Source organism: Leucoraja erinacea, chromosome 20 (assembly GCF_028641065.1).
Source record: "Leucoraja erinacea ecotype New England chromosome 20, Leri_hhj_1, whole genome shotgun sequence".
Lineage (NCBI taxonomy): Eukaryota > Metazoa > Chordata > Chondrichthyes > Rajiformes > Rajidae > Leucoraja > Leucoraja erinaceus.
The window spans coordinates 18,429,416-18,447,830 of NC_073396.1; the positions used below are offsets into that span (position 1 = coordinate 18,429,416).

The 18,415-nt window shown below is 46.3% G+C and overlaps 1 protein-coding gene across 1 annotated transcript in view; it reads right to left on the reverse strand.

The window, feature by feature from the left end:
- LOC129706864 (netrin-3-like) overlaps positions 1 to 18,415 on the reverse strand; it is a 103,162-nt gene that overhangs the window by 83,073 nt on the left and 1,674 nt on the right. Inside the window, exon 2 of the mRNA XM_055651452.1 lies at positions 14,507 to 15,446. Within this exon, the coding sequence (XP_055507427.1) occupies positions 14,507 to 15,431 (925 nt within the window). The 5' untranslated portion in view covers positions 15,432 to 15,446. The remainder of the gene's footprint in view (positions 1 to 14,506; positions 15,447 to 18,415) is intronic.

Here is an 18,415-nt window from a genome sequence, read left to right on the forward strand (position 1 = left end):
AGAGGGGACCATTGTGCTAATCCTCAGCCAGCTTCCTCCCTCACTCCTATGGAACCTTTCCTACAGCTGCTCTGTGGCTGCTGTATAGAGTGCTCTCCAAGTGCTGACTCACTTCCAAACAGTCATCACCCAATCAAAAAGCAATAAACTGCGGGTGCTGAAAACCTCACAGAAAAAAATGAAAATGCTGGAAATACTCACTATATCAGGTAGCACCCAAGGTGTACAAGATCATGGGGGGCATGAATCAAGTGACTGCTCACACTTTTTCCCCCAGGGAAGAGGATTCTAAAACTAGAGGACGTGGGCCAAGGTGAAAGGGGAGATATTTAAGAGGAACCTCAGGGACCCCTTTTTCACTTAGAAGGTAGTCCATATCTGGAATGAGCCACCAAAACATAGAACATTAAATAGTACAGAGGAACAGGCCTTTCAGCCCACAATGCCTGTGCCGAACGTGATGCTGAGACCAACTCTATCTGCCTGCACATAATCCATATCTCGCCATTTCTTGCATATCCATGTGCCCATCCAAAAGCCTCAAAGCCTCAGGGAGTTATAGACTTGGACTCAAAGATATGTCTGTAGAAGAAGCTATAGAAGCAGATACAATTATGACATTCATGATATTTGGACAGATATATGTATAGGAAGGGTTTAGAGCGATAATGGACACAAGCAGACAAATGGGACTAGCACAGAGTGCCAACTAGGCTAGAATGGACAAGGTGGGCCAAAGGGCCTGTTTCTGTGCTGTACAGCTTGATGACACAGTGACTCTATTTCCAGAGGACCAATGCTACATTAAGGACAATATAACATTCTGGATCCTAGGATCTGCGTTCTAAGGTTGTGGAAGAGCTGGCTGCAGAGTTAGTCAATGCATTTATTGGCAGCTGGCAAATGTGCATATTCTGGAAAGGTTCCAGTTGATTAATAAACATTCAAGAAAGGAGAGAGTTGGGAACTATCAACCAGTCAGCTGAACAACAGTTCAGAATATTGAAAGGGACATTAGTGGGTATAATCAATGTGATTTTATGAAAGAGAAATCAAATTTAACAGACTTCTTTGAGGATGTAACCAATAGCTAACCAGTGGATGTAGTGTGTTTTGGATTTCCACAAGACATTTGATTAGGGGCTATATAAAAGGTTCCTGCACAGGTTTACTGTGTTAAAGGGAGCATATCACTTTGGAAACATAATATGTTACACAGAAAGCTGAGAACAAAAATAAACGAGTCATTTTCATGTTGGTAAGTGGGAACGAATGGGGAGGCTCAGAGGTCAGTCGTGGGGCCTCAGCTATTTATAATTAATATAAAATGACAGAAAAAGGGACTGACTGTGATGTATACAAATCTGTTGCTAATTCAAAGTTAGGAAGGTAAGTTGTGAGAAGATGGTAAGATGTCGGGGTGGACAAAATTATGACAGATAGAGTGTGATGAGGGTAAAAGTGAGGTTATTCTGCGAGGACTGGCACAGGCTCACTATAGGTCAGAAGAATGACAGGTATAATGTTCTAAAAGGGAATTACACAATTAGTGCCGAGATGCTATTTCCTCAGAATGGAGAATTTGTAAGATGGGCAGTCTGATGATAAGGAGTTACCATTTAGACCTAAGATTAGGTGGAATTTCTTCCCAGAGGGCTGTGAATTCTTGGAATTCTCCAACCCCAGCATGAGATTCCAAATGAAAGGACAAGTTCTTCTTAGAACGAATGAGGCTATGAGGAAATCTGATGGAACTATTTAAAATTATGAAAGGTGTGAAGAAGAGTTGGAGAACAAGTTCCCTTTGGTAAAGCGGTCAAGAATGATGGGACATAGAAAGTATGTGATTGGCAAAAGAACCACAAGTGACATAGGATAACTTTTTTAGAAGAGCGCTGCAGGAGGATGCAAGGGAGAAGGTTCAATTGCAGAGTGCAGCAGAAAATTGGATGAGTATCTGAGAGAAAATAATACCTAGGCCTGTGAAAAAGATCGGAGGAGTGGGACTAGTTGGATCATAGAATTGTACAGGGCAGAAACAGACCCTTCAGCCTACCTGTCCATGCCAACCGTGGGGCCTATCTATACTAATTCAATAAGTCAATTAGCCTACATTAGACCCATATCCTGCTATGCCTTTCTTATTCAAGTATTGCCCAAAAGTTTACAATTACACCTGACTTCATCATCTCCTCTGGTAGCTTGATAATATATTCACCAACCACTGTGTAGAAAACTTTACCCTTATTTTTCCTGAAAATTATCCCATCTTACCTTTAATCTTACCTAAAGCTGATGGACTTAATGGGGTGAATGGCCTCTTTCTGCATTGTAACCATTGGAATGTGAAAAGTATTCAGCAGGACATGCAGCAACTGCGGAGCAAGATCCCGCCTGATCTTTTAATGTCAGATTTCCAACATTTTCTATCTCCCACTGACGTTTTCCATGTCCACTTTGCTTTTCCATGTCCACTTTGCATCAAAACCTACGTGTTCGCCTCACTCAGTACATCACTTTCCCACTTCTGATAAAAGGCCGACGACTTGAAATATCAATTCTGCTTCACTCTCCGCAGATGCTGTCTGACCCAATTGCCTCAGCAGTAACTCCGTCTAGTGACTCCAGCCAACACAAGGAATTGGCTTACAAATGAAACCTCAAAGTGGTGAGTAACTCAGGCAGCATCTCTGGAGAATATGGATAGACAACTTTTCAGGTCAGGACCATTCTTCACACTGACTGTGATGGGGGGGGGGGGGGGGGGGGGGGGGTGAGAAGCTGAAAGAGGAGGGGCACAACATAGCCTGATAGGTGGACACAGGTGAGGATGCTTTTGAAAGGCAGATGGTTGGTCGGAGGCCAGAGATAAAAAGACAAAAGGTGTGAGATAAGAATAGAAAAGGTGTGAGATAAGGATAAGAAATTGTGAAATCAGAGGAAGGAACATACGTGGAAGGGGAGAAATTGATGCTGGGTCCATGTGGGGCACAGGGACATGAGTAGCAAGATTCCAGCATCTGCAGTTCCTTGTGTTTGCCTTCAGTGTTTTATGTTTTAACTGCAGTCCAGTTTATTTAACTTCAGTGGAAGGTAATATTGTTATAATTCATTATAAAGCGCATCATTAACCTTCACCAATTAAATTGAGACAGTCAGGATGGATTTAGAACATTTTCATAACAAACGGAATAGGACAGCACAGGCCCTTTGTCCCATAATGTCAATCTAAATGATCCAGTCTGCCTGCACGTGATCCATATCCCTCCATTCCCTGCCTATTCGTGTGCTGTAAATGCTGCTTGCACATTACTATTGGATCAGCTTCCACCACTTTTGCTGGCACTCAATGCTCTGTGTGTAAAAAAAACTTGCCTCATAAGCCTTGTAAATTTAATAGGGAAAGTCATGCCTCTACTCCATTCATCTGACGAAGGGTACCAACCCAAAATGTCATGACTATTTCTCTCCATAGATGCTGCCTGACCCATTGAGTTCCTCCAACACTTTTTATTTTAATGACTCCAGCATCTGCAGTTCTTCGTGTCTCCTACGTGTCAACTGCAAGTTGCCAGCTATTTGCTCATTGGGTTGTCAGTTCAGCTGACCGTAGTCTCCTCTCACCTATCAATCACCAGCTTTCACAGAGATGACTGGCTGATGACCAGAAAGAGTGTGCGGTGGCACCTTCTCATTTACCCTCTGACGTAACCACAGCAGCGGCAAAGATTATCGAACATAATTATCCCCAGATCCTCGACAGATATCGGTGCTGGAGGAGGTGGAGGTTTATTTAATTAAACAAAGCAGTTCGAGCAGTCCTACATTGTTATGTAAGCGGGGTTTAAGAGGGGTCTGAATTGTGCTTTGAACAACACTGGCTCAGTGTGAACAAGGGGGTTGTGCCAGGTGCCACTGACTGATGAATCTAGCCCAACTCACAATAACATTCAAGACATTGAATTGAAACTCTGAAGCAGTAACACAATAGTAATCTGAGCAGCTGCAGAAGTCATTAACAACCACCGCTTCCTTTCAATCTGCCCTCTGTCTCAGAACAATTGATTAAAAAAAAAGAAAAATAAGTCTACTTTTAAAGTGGGTGTAATAAGTTGTCTGAGTAGTAAGAATTCTGATCAACCACGGTGTTTAAGGACGTACAGTGTTTTTTCAAGAACTGCATGGAAATGTGTATTCCTTTGTGGCATAGAGCAATGGTCAATATCTGGCACTGTCCACACCCAGAAAACAGTCAAGGTTTAGGAGATTGTGCTGGAGGGTGGCAGGGAGGGAAGAGGAATTGAAATCATAAAATAGCACAAACAAAATTCCCAAAACTCTGAGGCAGGACATCAATGCCAAAAATGAGGCCCCAATCATTTGTTTAATGTCTGCGTAAAGCAGGAATAGATGACGATGCCTTAGTCAAAAAATGTGTATCATAAGACCAGTGCTTTTTTTGTACAAAGAAAGGTGCCGGGATGCATGATTAATAAACATACGTGTCACTTGGCAAAAAAACAGAATAATAATGTTTAACTTTTTAGAGGTATCACAAAAAAAGCACTGCGCATGAGGTGTTCAGAGTGAAGGTCAAGGCTGGCAGCAGTAGGGAACTGGATTAGGATATTGAGGATTAGACAGGGTCGGTATGTTTTTTACATACTTGGCTAATAAATTAATTACAATTACAATTTCGAGGTTAACAGCCACAGTCTTTTTGCAACGGCAGGGGAGTCTAAAACTAGAAGATAAGGGTTTGAGGTGAGCTGAGAAAGATTAAAAATGGACCTAAGTGGCAACATTTTCACAGAGGGAGGTGTGTGAATGGAACAAGCTGCTAGAGGTGGTGCTAGAGATGGGTACAACTACACCATTTACAAGACTCTTACACAGCTACATTGATCTGAAAGGTTTGGACAGATATGGGCAAGGAGCAGGCAAAAAGGACTAGCTCAGTTAGGCAATCTGGTCAGCATAAATGAGTTGGATCAAAGGGCCTGTTTCTGTGCTGCATAGCACTATAACTGTGTCTCTAGGATTCTTGATGGGAAAAAGAATAAGTTATATGTTAGCTATCAGCAGTCAGGATCAAGCCAAGCTCTTGAAGGGTATAAATGATGTAGCAATACAATTCCCCGTGGATTGTCACCATGTCGTGGTGGAGAAGCTTGTGTGGTCCTGAGATCCTGAGAGCAATGCCGTCTAGAGCTATGGTACTGCAAGGCCACCCATGGTGGTAAGGTCGAGGGGGAGGTCCCTGACAAAGAGCAATCAAACCAAGACCTCAAAGGTGGAACAGGCGCAGGATGATGGCTGACTTTAGTGGAGCATCACAATGGCTGGGAAGGCAAATGAAGGCTGCAGCAAAAAAGGGTCCCCGGTCGTCTTGGACCATGCCACTGGATCCCGACTCAGATCTGTCAAGAACCGTGTGGTGGCTGTCGGTGTACCAGTCTCCCCACGTTAATCAATGTCACGCAGAGGCGTCCTCCCAAAAGAGGGCAGTCATACTCGTTTCGAGTAACCGCCGATGATGACACTTAAGAGGATGATCAGGAGGGCAAAAAGAGGACATGAGATAACTTTGGCAGATAAGGTGAAGGAGAATCAAAAGGGATTCTACAAGCATAGTAAGGGCAGGGTGGCTGAGTGAGCTGCGAGGTTACGAGGCTGCAGGGTGGGTGAGTGGGCAGATGCATGGCAGATGTAGTATAATGTGGATAACTGTGAAGTTATACACTTTGGTGGCAAGAACAGGAAGATAGATTATTATCTGAATGGTGTCAGATTAGGAAAAAGGATGGTTCAACGAGACCTGGGTGTCCTTGTACATCAGTCACTGGAAATAAGCATGCAGGTACAGCAGGCAGTGACGAAAGCAATGATGGCATGTTGGCCTTCATTGCAAAAGGATTTGAGTTTAAGAGCAATGAGGTCCTACTGCAGTTGTGCAGGGCCCTCGTGAGACCACACCTGGAGTATCGCGTGCAGTTTTTGTCTCCTAATTTGAGGAAGGACATTCTTGCTGTTGAGGGAGTGCAGCGTAGGTTCACCAGGTTAATTCCCGGAATGGCGGGACTGATATGGGTTCATTTGACTTGTATTTAGAGGAATTTAGAAGAATGAGAGGGAATCTTATAAAAACATATAACATTCTTAAGGGATTGGACAGGCTTGATGCAAGAAAATTGTTCCCGATGTTAGGAGAGTCCAGAACCAGGGGTCACAGTTTAAGATTACGGGGTAGACAATTTAGGACTGAGTTGAGGAAAAACGTTTTCACCCAGAGAGTTGAGAATCTGTGGAATTATTTGCCAGAGAAGAGTGGATGCTTTCAAGAGAGAGTTAGATTTAGCTCTTAGGGATATGGGGGAAAAAGCAATGGAATCAAGGGATATGGGGGGAAAAGCAGGAACGGGGTACTGGTTTTGGATGATCATATTGAATGGCGGTGCTGGCTCGAAGAGCCAAATGGCCTATTCCTGCACCTATTTTTCTATAGGTTAGTAGAGTTATACAGCACCAAAAGAGGCCTTTCAGTCCATCTTTCCATGCTGACAAAGAAGCCAATTAACACTAATCCCATTTGTCCATATCCCTCTAAATATTTCCAATCCCAACTAAATTAAGTTGCTCCTCAGCCTGCTCTGTCCAAAGAATCCAACTGCCTCCTATCCACTTTCCCCAAACCCAGATCTTCCAGATTTAGCAATTTCTTCATCCATCCCTTCCGCTTAACAAAGTAGATAATGCACTTGTTTCGTGGACTACTCTCTATCTGCATCATTTCACTTACTCACTTAATCTATCCAGCCCCCTTGCGTCCCACTCACAATTTACCTCCTCTCCAAAGTTTGTATCAGCAGCTAATATTAATCCTCTACATTCAATCCATTAATTTAGGTCGTTTGTAATAGTCTGTAAATAGTTTAGCCCTAGCACATAATGTGTGATACCCTATTTGTCAGTGATTACCAACCTGAAAAATGTATTTAAGAAGGAACTGCAAATGCTGGAAAAGGTAGACAAAAGTGCTGGAGAAACTCAGCAGGTGCAGTGCAGCAGCATCCATGGAGCGAATGAAATAGGCAATGTTTCAGGTCGAAACCCTTCTTCAGAAAAATGTATCTTCACTTTGTCTTCCGTCTGTAACCAGTCTGCCTGTGCTGATCTTAAGTGGATGAACAGGCTGGAGTACTTCTATATTCCTAGGCAAAACTGCTGTGGTAGCAGTTGCAAGTGGCATAGAGAGAGTAATACATCCATTCAGGTCCCTGGAAGATCGCTTTGTGTCAAATATATTTCACTGGTAACTTGTGCTCTCAGTTGCCATTTGCCTTTAATACAATTTCTGTACGAACCAGGAATCAGGGAAACAGTGTCTATAACCTCTCATGAGTCTCTTTCTGATGTGAACTCAGCCATACATTGTGTGAAACCCTAATCCATCTATTTTCTTCATTCACTGGAGGGTATTGGACTGATGCTCTTCATCAACAAAAGTATCTTCAAATAAATATTCTAAAACCATGACCCGTTGACTCCAACTTTCTAATCCTGCTTCAATGGATCTTGAGGATGTGTTCAATGACTTCACTGAAAGCAGAGGAACTGCCCGTGTGACAATTTGTCCCAGCAAAGCCTCAAAGGCTTCATTCACTCTGTCACCATTTTGTTAGCTGGATTCGCATTATAGCTCCAGATTGGGTTTTACCCACTCACTAGAGCCACAGATGGATAACCAAATCCAGTCAAGTTCATGGATAGCTTTATTTGCAGTTGGTGTTGTCATCCAAGGTCCAACCATAGTTGAGCTTTGAGCTTAAAATTAACCTGTTTTCTCTGACAAAGGTCTTCAACATGAAATGTTAACTCTATTTCTCCTTCACAGATGCTGCTTGACCTAGATTTTTCTGTTTATGTTTTAGATTTCCAGTATCTGTAGTTTTTGATTGTGTATTCCCTTGTGTTTTGGCGCTATCAAATTCTACTGTTATGTTGGGAAAGGCAAATTACAACAGTATTAGGCAATCCTTTAAAGGCTAGATGATTAGAGTTCAAGATCGATGATAAAGATGGCAAGATTCGATCTGTGAGGACGAATGATATAGATGACAAGGTTCAGGAAAGTTGAATGACAAGAGAAGATAGGGAATTTTTCACACAAATAATGGAACAAAAAGCTAAAATTGGACAGGGCTCTTGAGGAATACAAGGAAAACAGGAAAGTACTAAAATAGAATTAGGGTGCTAAAAGAGGCCATGAAATTTGCAAGTATGATTAAGGAGAATCCCAAGGTGTTTCATGTATATTGAAAGCGAGGTGGCTCATGACTACAAGGATCCGGAAGCCAGAAGTAGGTGAGGTATACTTCATATTGGCATTCACTAAGAAGAAGGATATGGATGATGATTAGATCAGGGAGGGGATGTGTCGATATTCTAGGGCATGTTGTTATTAAGAAGATATTGGATGTCTTGCAAAATATTAAGGTGAATGTCCCCAGGACCTGGTAGAATCTATCACATGAAACTGAGGAAGGCAAAAGAAGAGATTGCTGGAGCTTTGACAGAACTTTGTATCCTCTTTAGCCACATCCACGGCTCCGGAGCATGGGGAATAGACAAAAGATGTTTCTTCGTTTAAGAAGGGCCACAGAGTTAATCCAGGAAATAATAGCGCAACGAGGCTCAAATCAATGGTATGGAAATTATAGCAAATGATCCTTGGAGATAGGATCCACACTTCTGGAAGAATGTGATTTTATTTTGACAGTCAGCACAGCTTTGTGTGTGGGAGATCCTGTCTCACAAATTTGATTTAGGAAATGACAAAGATGAGGCCAGTGCAGTTATTGAATAATACAGCATGAAAACAAGCCCTGCGGCCCAACTTGTCCATGCCGACCAAGTTGCTTAACCAAACTAGTCCCATTTGCCTGCACCTGGTCCATATTCCTCCAAACCTTTCCTTTCCGTATACCCGTCTAAGTGTGTTTTTAAAGTCATAACTATACGTGCTTCCATAACTTCCACTGGCAGCTCACTCCATGTCTGCACCACCCTTTGGACTTTAGGAAAGCATTTGACAAGGTATCTCATGGTACACTAGTCCAGAAAGTCACACGAGATCCATGGTGAGTTCATAAGTTGGACACAAAATCTAATTGTTCACAGCAGACAGAGGTAGTGGTGGAGGACTGATTTTCTGACTGGAAGACTGTGGCCAGTGGTATTCTGCAAGGATCAGTACTGGAACCACTATTGCATGTGATATGGATGATTTGGATGATTAGTAAGTTTGCAGACAACACAAAAATTGTTGCAGTTGTAAATAGAGGAAGGTTGGCAAGGATTCACTAGGATAGTAACAATAATTAATCAGAATATAAATGTTCTTAACGTAACACTCAACCAACTTAAAGGAATAATCAACCATCACACAGTAACCACTCAATGACCAGAAAAATGAAGTACATTCTCAGACAATTATCAATCATCAAAAACAAAGCTCAGAGTAACAACGAACAATGATTAATAATCGATTATCGGAATAAGAATCAAGGACCTGAACAATGATAAACAATGAGATTAATGATTACTGGAATAATGAGACTACACTCTTCCATCTTTGATTGTTGTTCAGAATATCAATCACTGTTCTATGATGAAGTTATCGAACATCAAAAAGAAGAATCCACAATCAAAGTTCCAATCAAAGATCAAAATAAGAATCATTTCCAAGTAACAATGTATGAGAGTTTTGGGTTACCCGAAATTGTAATATTCAGCATTCATACCACTGCAGAATATGTTCCTTCAGTGTGTGTTTGGCCTCACTGTAGCAATGGAGGAGGCAGAGGGCAGTCAGGTCAGAGTGGGTGGTCACAATGCTGTATCAAGCTCCTAATTACACATCATTTCAACTCCTTTTCCCATTCCCACGCTGAGCTGCCTGCCTTCGGTCTTCCCAACTGCCAGCTAGAAGAGCAATACCATCTATTCTTAACAGAGCTGGACCTTACCCACAACAACTTTTCCTTTGACTCCTCCCATTTCCTCCAAATCCAAGGGCACGCACATGGGCCCCAGCTATGCATGCCTTTTTGTAGGGTACGTTGAACAATCCTTGTTCGAGGCGTACCGTGGTCCTATCCCCAAACTCTACCTCCGCTACATTGACAACTGCAATGGTGCTACCTCCTGCACCCATGCAGAACTCACTGACTTCATCCATTGCACCACTAACTTCCATCCGGCATCCAAATTCACCTGGACCATTTCCGACATCTCCCTATCGTTTCGATACCTCACCATCTCCATCGCAGGTAACAGACTACTGACTGACGTCTACTACAAACCCACTGACTCCCATGGCTATCTGGGCCACACATCTTCCCACCCTGCTTCCTGTAAGGTCTGTATCCCCTACTCCCAATTCCTCCGTCTACGCTGCATCTGCACCCAGGATGACGTGTTCCAAACCAGGGCATCCGGAGATGTCGTCATTCTTTAGGGAACGGGGGTTCCCCTCTTCGACTATAGATGAGGCTCTCACCATCCCGTAGCTCCACTCTCACTCCCCATCCCCCCACTCGTAACAAGGACAGAATCCTCTTTGTCCTCACCTTCCACCCTACCAGCCATCACATGCAACAGATATTCCTCCAACATTTTTGCCACCTCCAACAGGACCCACCACTGGCCACATCTCCTCCTCTTTCAGCTTTCCGCAGAGACCGTTCCCTCCGTAGCTCCCCGGTCAATTTGTCCCTCCCCACCCAAACCAGGGTACTTTCCCTTGCAACCGCAGGAAATGCTACACTTGTCGTTTTACCTCCATTGACTCCATCCAAGGACCCAAGCAGTCTACTGGTGAGGCAGAGGTTCACCTGCACCTCCTCCAACCTCATCTATTGCATTCACTGTTCCAGGTGTCAACTGTTCTACATCGGTGAGACCAAGCGCAAGCTTGGCGATCGCTTCGCCCAACACCTCCGCTCAGTTCGCAATAACCAACCTGATCTCCCGGTGGCTCAGCACCAACTCCCCCTCCCATTCCGAATACGACCTTTCTGTCCTGGGCCTCCATGGCCAGAGTGAGTCCCATCTCAAATTGGAGGAGCATCACCTCATATTTCACCTGGGTAGTTTACACCCCAGCAGTATGAACATTGACCTCCAATTTCAGGTAGTCCTTGCTTTCCCCCTCCTTCTCCGCCCCTACCCAGCTCTCCCCCAGCCGACTGTCTCCGCCTCTTCCTTTCTTTTTCCCGCCCCTCCCCCCACATCAGTCTGAAGAAGGGTCTCGACCCAAAACGTCGCCTATTCCTTCGCTCCATAGATGCTGTCTCACCCGTTGAGTATTTTCATAATGTTTGATTTTAATTTCACATCTTGTCACTTTATCCAGAGGAAAGCAATGTTTCATCTTCTTTGCCCCAAATCTTCCCCTTTGTTCCTTGCTTTCCCCTATTTTCCCAAATTCACAGCTCTCAACCATCCCCTCACTTTCCCCTCGCCATAATCTTACACTCATCTCCACGTCACCCTTACCCCTCCCCTTCGCCACACTCTTCCCCTTCACAAATCTATTCATTACCACCCCCTCCCCATATTTACTGACATGAGTGACGTAGATTGGAACTGAAAGGCAAATATTTAACATGACAAAGGCAGGGCTGGAACCAAGAGAAGCCATGACCAGAACTCGGCAAATGCATTGATAATCAGTGGAATTAATGAGATTAAGGAAGTGAGAGTCAGGAGCACAGCAAATTTGGAGCCAGTGCAAAGGGATGATGGTGGATTGTGTGCAGAAAGTGTGAAGACTCAAGCTAAACCTCTATCAAACTCTTGAGATATTCAGCAAACTTCATCCTTTAAATACACCTTCATTAACATCTCAATGGGATGGCATCTGCCACCAGCAACACTAAAAATCTTCAACAACTTGCCGTGGCACAGGCCCAGTGAATGCCCCCACCCCCACCCTCAGCCCCTTTGTATTAGCGTGTGAGAGCTCACACACCCTGCCTGTGCATCACAAGCTGCTCTGACAGATTGCACCTGGTGCAGGCCAGCTGTACAAGGCCCTGGTGGGCAAGGCATTTACCAGCCGCACCAGTGCCTGCAGTGCTCCACGACCAGCGCTCGGTATAGAGGAACGAGATAACAAACACCCCCAGCAAGAGAATTATTTCTCATTTCACACTAAATCAAGCATCTCTCTCCTGCAAAGCATCCGATGAAAGGTGTGCAAAATGTCATGCTGAAGGTTGTAAAGGGAGCTGTTTACAAAGGAGGGAGGAAAGTGTTTCAAAGGGCCTGTCATGACCTCAATATGTTCCAAAAGCTCACAGCCAATGCCGGTTTTTTTTTTAATGGTACTGTTCAAGGCCAGGTGGACTGTTTAGCACAGGGACTGAGATTTGTTCTTGCCACAGAGCAAGAACAGCCTTTATTTGTATAAATTCCACATGAAACATTGCCAGGGCAGGGACAGCACAGCTTGATACAGATTAAAGCTCCTTTTACAGTGTCCCATCACACTCTCTGTGGGCAGGGACTGCTTGATCACGTGCTCACAATCACAAAACTGTTGACCTACGGAGATTGGGCAGGCCTTTTAACCCCATCCCCCAAAGGAACAATTGGGGAAATGTTGCAAACTGCAGGTAGAACAGCGGTGGTTGGAATCTCTGCTGGAGGAGGTGAGACCTATAGTGTAGACCATGTGGACCTATTTCTTTTGGGATTCTAGCTGAACCTGACAATGAAAAGCTGGATGATAAAATGAAAAGAGAGGATATGGAAGACAGCACTCGGCTGGAGTGTCAGACAAGACTGTGCTCCATGTCCTAGTTTTGGTCATACACCAAGATTACACTTCCATGCTTTTTCTGCCAAGATTCAGAAATAGCTCATTTATTTCTGCTGGGACAAGGGAAACATACTCGTACAGAAGAAAATTATTCGGCCAATACACAGGTCTCACTAAGCAAATGGGCCAGACACACAAGTCTCATTACATCTTCCCTCTTCTTTTCTCCTGATCTCTCAGCATTCTGATAATAATTTGCCTTCCTGCTTTGCCACCAAAGTGTATAATATTCTATTACATTGCATCTGCCATGTTCAAAGGATACTGGAGCCTCTCTCCATCCTCCTCACCGCTCACATTCAAATCCTGCTTCGTGGTGTCCACAGACTTACGATATTACATTGTCACCTCTTTTTTCCCTCAGATGTACTACCCAGAACTGAAAAACCTATATTAACCCATATGAACTAAGGACACGGCCTGGTTTAAAAAAAATCACCATTCCCTGCTCTCTGTATTCCAGACTCCCGCCATAAAGACCAATATTCTAGCAGCCTTTTTCAGCATCTGCACGCATTCAAATATTTTATGTGCTCAGATTTTCAAAGCACTTTTCTTCTCTACAGTTACTAGTTCTTTCTTCTTTAAAAAACATTTTTTGGCACCAAAGATGACATTTCCCACACATGAATCCATGTGTCCTAGTTTCCCATTTACTCCCTCATTCTATGCCCCTGGAGTAATTTCAATAAATGTAGAGAGATATCACTATTAATTTACTAACATTTTTAATAAACACCAAATATTTCAGTTTTTGAGCAAATCCTGGAAGCTTATGAACTTCATGCAGCCAATCAGAGTGCTGCCCGTTACCCACGTTTGCTTCTCCCAATCATTCCAACCTAACAAATGATCCTCTAATGGTCTCAGTTCCACTTTGGCAGGTCTATACGAATGGAACTTCACCCAACGCCAACTGAATCCCACAAGGGCAGTGCCTGCCTGACGGGCTGTGCAGCCCACTGACTACATAGCAGGGCAGAGCACTAACTATTGATGGGCACTCTTGGTGTCTCAACATGGTGGGCCAGTGCTGGGAGACTTGTGTTGTCTCAGTGTGACAGTGTTGGGAGTCTGGTGTTGTCTCAGAGTGTTGATCAGTGTGGGGAAGACTGGTACTGTCTCAGTGTAACTGTGTGGGAATGATGTTGTCGTCTCAGGGTGAGGGGACAGGGTTGGGAGGCTGTTGCCCCGGGGTGTTGCCTTTGTGTTGGGAGGCTGGTGTGTTGTGGGGGGAGGCTGGTGCATTGTCTGGGGGGGGGGGGGGGGGGGGTTAATCGGTGTTGGGAGGGTGTTGTTGTCTCGGTGCGTTGATCAGGGTGGGGAGGGTGGTGCTGTCTCAGGGTGAGGCTGATGTTGTCTCAGTGGTTGATAAGTGTGGAGAGGGTTATGTTTTCTCGGGGGTTTGATCAGTGTGGGGAGAGTGGTGGTGGCTCAGGTGTTGCCTCGGTGTGGGGAGGCTGGCATCCCGGGGTGTTGATCAGTGTGGGAGAGTGGTGATGTCTCAGGCATTGATCAGTGTGGGGAGGCTGGCATCCCGGGGTGTTGATCAGTGTGGGGAGGCTGGTGTTGTCTCGGGGTATTGATCAGTGTTCATCCCGCCCCGACCACTGCACTCACCTAGGCACTCGTTGGGTTCGCGAGCAGTCGCCCTCTGCCAGGGCCGGTCGTAATGGAAGGGTTTGCAGCGGTCGCAGTCTGCTCCGGCCGTGTGGTGCCTGCAGTCACACACCAGCCGGCCCTCCTTGTCCTTCAGGCAGCGCGACGCGTGTCCGTTACAGCGGCAGCGGCCGCCCACCTGAAAGTCGGCCACGGCGTACTGAAAGGTGTCGTCGTCGGCGCCGGCGCCGGAGGCCCGGTGGAACTCCACGCGGATGTCGGTGGCCGTCACCCAGTCCTGCAGCACCGGGCTGCTGTCGAAGTCCTGGGCCGAGGGTCGGCCGTCCAGCGTGCTGAAGGCCACCAGGCCGCCGGGCTGCGGCTGCGGGGCGGCCAGGGCGTCGGAGCACAAGGCCTCTTGCTCGTTCTGCTTGGTGACGGTGGCGCCGGCGGACGTGTGGTAGAGGCGGCGGCACTGCGACGAGTAGAACTGCAGCGGCACCCAGGTGTGGCCGTAGTCCATGGACTTGAGGATGGCCATGGAGTCCGGGCGCGCCGAGCAGAAGTGCAGGCTCACGTAGGTCACCTCGAACTTCTTGTGCAGCGCCAGGCTGAGCGACACGTTGTGGGCCGCCCGCCCCACCTCGGCCGAGCGCCAGCAGCTGAGGTTGTGCGCGTTGTGCGGGTCGGTGAGGAAGGCGGCGGGGTGCGCGTCACACACGCGGCACAGACGACGTGCTCCCGCCGGGCACGCGCTGCCGATAGGCGCGCCGCACGTGCTCGACACTCGCACCTCGCGCCCGAAGCCCGCGTTGACGAAGTCGGGCACACAGCGCCGCGGCTGGCCGGCGTCGTCATAGCAGGGGTCAGGGGGGCTGAGCTGGGCCGTGAACACGCCCAGGGCCCAGGCTAACATCAGCAACAGCACGTTGCCCATCCGCACCATCCTTGCTCCCGGGACCTGTGGGCGAGAGCAGACCGTGAGCACCGTACCCAGGGCAAGAGGGAACATTCTGTCGTCGACTCGGGCACTGGGCGGACGCGACAACGGTGTGAAAAGCGAATAGAAGTGCGCGCACTCTGCGGGTCACCTGGCGAACAGGCCCGACTCGCCCCACGGTGGAGGCGAGGTGGTCGGGTCCAGCCCCGAGGTCAGTCCGGAGCCTCGAGGATCGGCTGAGGCGGACGGGCAGCGCCGCCGAGAACTAAGAGGGGCCCGGTGGGGGGCGGCGAAGGGATGTGTACTTTTTGTACCTCTGTGGCGACCTTTTTATGTACTTCGTATGCAAAAACAAAGACTTTCACTGCACCTAGTTGGGTACATGTGACAATAAAGTATCGTCGGCGCATTCAGAAGCGGGAAACGGTTGCCGAGCCGGGCAGCGGCGGTGGAGGAAAGAGCAGTGCCGAGCCTCGGTCAGGGGAGTTGCCAGGAAGAGTCTCCCGGCTGAATGAAATCTTGCCCCTGTTTCTCTCCCCGGACAGGCGACTCAACTTTCCCAAAAGTCCTGACACAAATGCGTGCTATTGTGTGAAAGGCGACGACAGGATATACAATCTGAATTTTTTTTCCCCAGGGTGAGAATGTCACAAGACAGAGGTCTAAGGTGAGAGGAGCAAAGTTTAAAGGAGATGTGCAGAGCAAGCTTTTTTACACAAAGGGTGGTGGAAGTGGACAGTGCTGTGCTTCGGACCGTGCTACATTCCTCAGCGTTGGACCTTGGACCAGGTGGCAATTATTAGGCTTTTTAATTCTCTGCTTTTCCGATTAAATTCAGTGGAACCTTTGTGGATATTTGGACACGGAGTCAAGCAGGTGCTGGTCTCAGCTCTGTTTTATTGCCCCTGCCTCAGCACTCACACAATGCTCCTCTCCAAGTCACAAGGACTCTGCCTACCTTGCCTCAGGTTTACTGCAACTTACTTTTACTGTTACACTAATAAGGAGATTGCTTCCTTGCCTCTGAATCCTGAGCTGCAGTTTAGAAAATTGTTTAAAAAAAGATGAAGTTGTTCCAGATGTGTGTGACTTGCTGAAGTTAAACAGACATAAGTGTGTGTCCAAACCAGCTGAAATTAAACACAGTTCTCCAAGGCGAACAGACCAAAATGATTGAGAGGGAGGGCAGGTCAGATTATTTAAAGTCGTGTCTAATAACCTTGGCAAAATCCCAATGTGTTGAGCACCAGACACAGCAGAAAGTCTCACCACCCAATGCTGAATCAATGGCATTGGATGGATGGCTTATATTTGTTCGAAGTGCCTTTAGTGCAAGAAAACGAAAATCCATCAAGGCTCCAACTCCCACTTACTACACTGCAGGAATAAATCAGTTTGAGTGGGGTGCCTCTTGAGTGGGTACCTTGCAATTTTCAGTCATGGATATGAATAGGTGAGAAATATGGGGCTGGAATGTAAGGAAAATGAGGAGCACAAAGCAGCAAAAGAACTAACATTTATGATCACTGCTAACTGAATAATGTATAAACATTGGAGGGTGTTTGAATTATAGCATGTGAAAGTAGATGCGTGCAAATAAATAAGTGAGCCTTTTCTATTCATTTTTCAGGAAAGGTGGGAGATGTTGTACTATGGGAGATCAAATGTAAGGGGGAATACATAGTTAATGGCTGGACCCTTAGCAACATTGATATACAAAAAGATCTTGGGATCCAAGTCCATAGATTCCTGAAAGTAGCATCAGAAGTAGATAGAGTTGTCAAGAAGGTGTCTGGTATGTTCATCTCCGTCTGCCGGGTCATTGAGTAAAAGAATCAGGAAATCATGTTACAGTGTTATGAAATTATGTTAGGTCACATTTGGAGCTTTGTGTGTAGTTCTGGTCACCCCATTACAGGAAGAATGTGGAGGCTTCGGATAGGATGCAGACGCGGTTTACCAGGATGATGCCTGGATTAGAGGTTATTAGCAAAAAGTAGAGGTTGGACAAACATGGATTATTTTCTCTGGAGCATCAGAGGCTGAGGGGAGACGTGATGGAAGTATTTAAAAGGGTGACAGTGAGAACCTTGTTTGACTTGCACCATGTTCAGCGCAGTAATTGTAGTCCAATGGGCTGTTCCTGAGCTGTATTGTTCTAAGAATGTTGTTGGAGCTGCATTTATTCTGGCGAGTGAGAAGTATTTTATCATGCTTCTACCTGTGCCTTGTGGATAAAGGGAAGGCTTTAGAGTGCCAGGAGATCATTCACTTGCTGCAGAATAGCCAGTCTTGACCTGCTCTCGGCTACAATATGTGGCTAATCCAACGGAGATTCCAATTAATGATAACTCCCAAGGTGTTGATGAGGGAGTTTGCAGTAGCAACGTCAAAGATAGATGGTTATGCTCCTTTTTTTTTTGTAAGTCATTGCCTGATACTGTTCTATGTTTTAGGATCTGGATGTGATTGGCAAGCCGGAAATTATTGTTGAATCCTATTTGCCCTTGAGATAAATTAGGATGTATCAAACAGGATGGATAAAGGAGATCTAGCAGATGTAACTTCTTTGGATTTCCTGTTACAATTGGGTAAGGTGCCACATAAAAAGTTGCTGCTCATAATACCACATCGGGGAAATATACTGATATGGACAATGAACAGCAGGGGCCTAAGAGAGCAGGTACATAGTTCCCTGAGGTGGTGGACAGGTGGACTAGGTGGTGACAAATGGGGTGGGTGCAGAGGGGGCAAGTACACTGCGAAGGGGAGCAGGTGCTTCATGGGGGAGGGCAGAGCAAGTGCACTGCAAGCGAGGGGGGGGCAGGTGCACAGGGAGGGGGGCTGGTGCACTGGTAGGGAGGGGGACAGTTGCACCATGGGGGGGGGGGGGGCAGGTGCATCACGGGGGGGGGGGGGGGCAGGTGCATCACGGGGGGGGGGGGGGCAGGTGCATCACGGGGGGGGCAGGTGCATCATGGGGGGGCAGG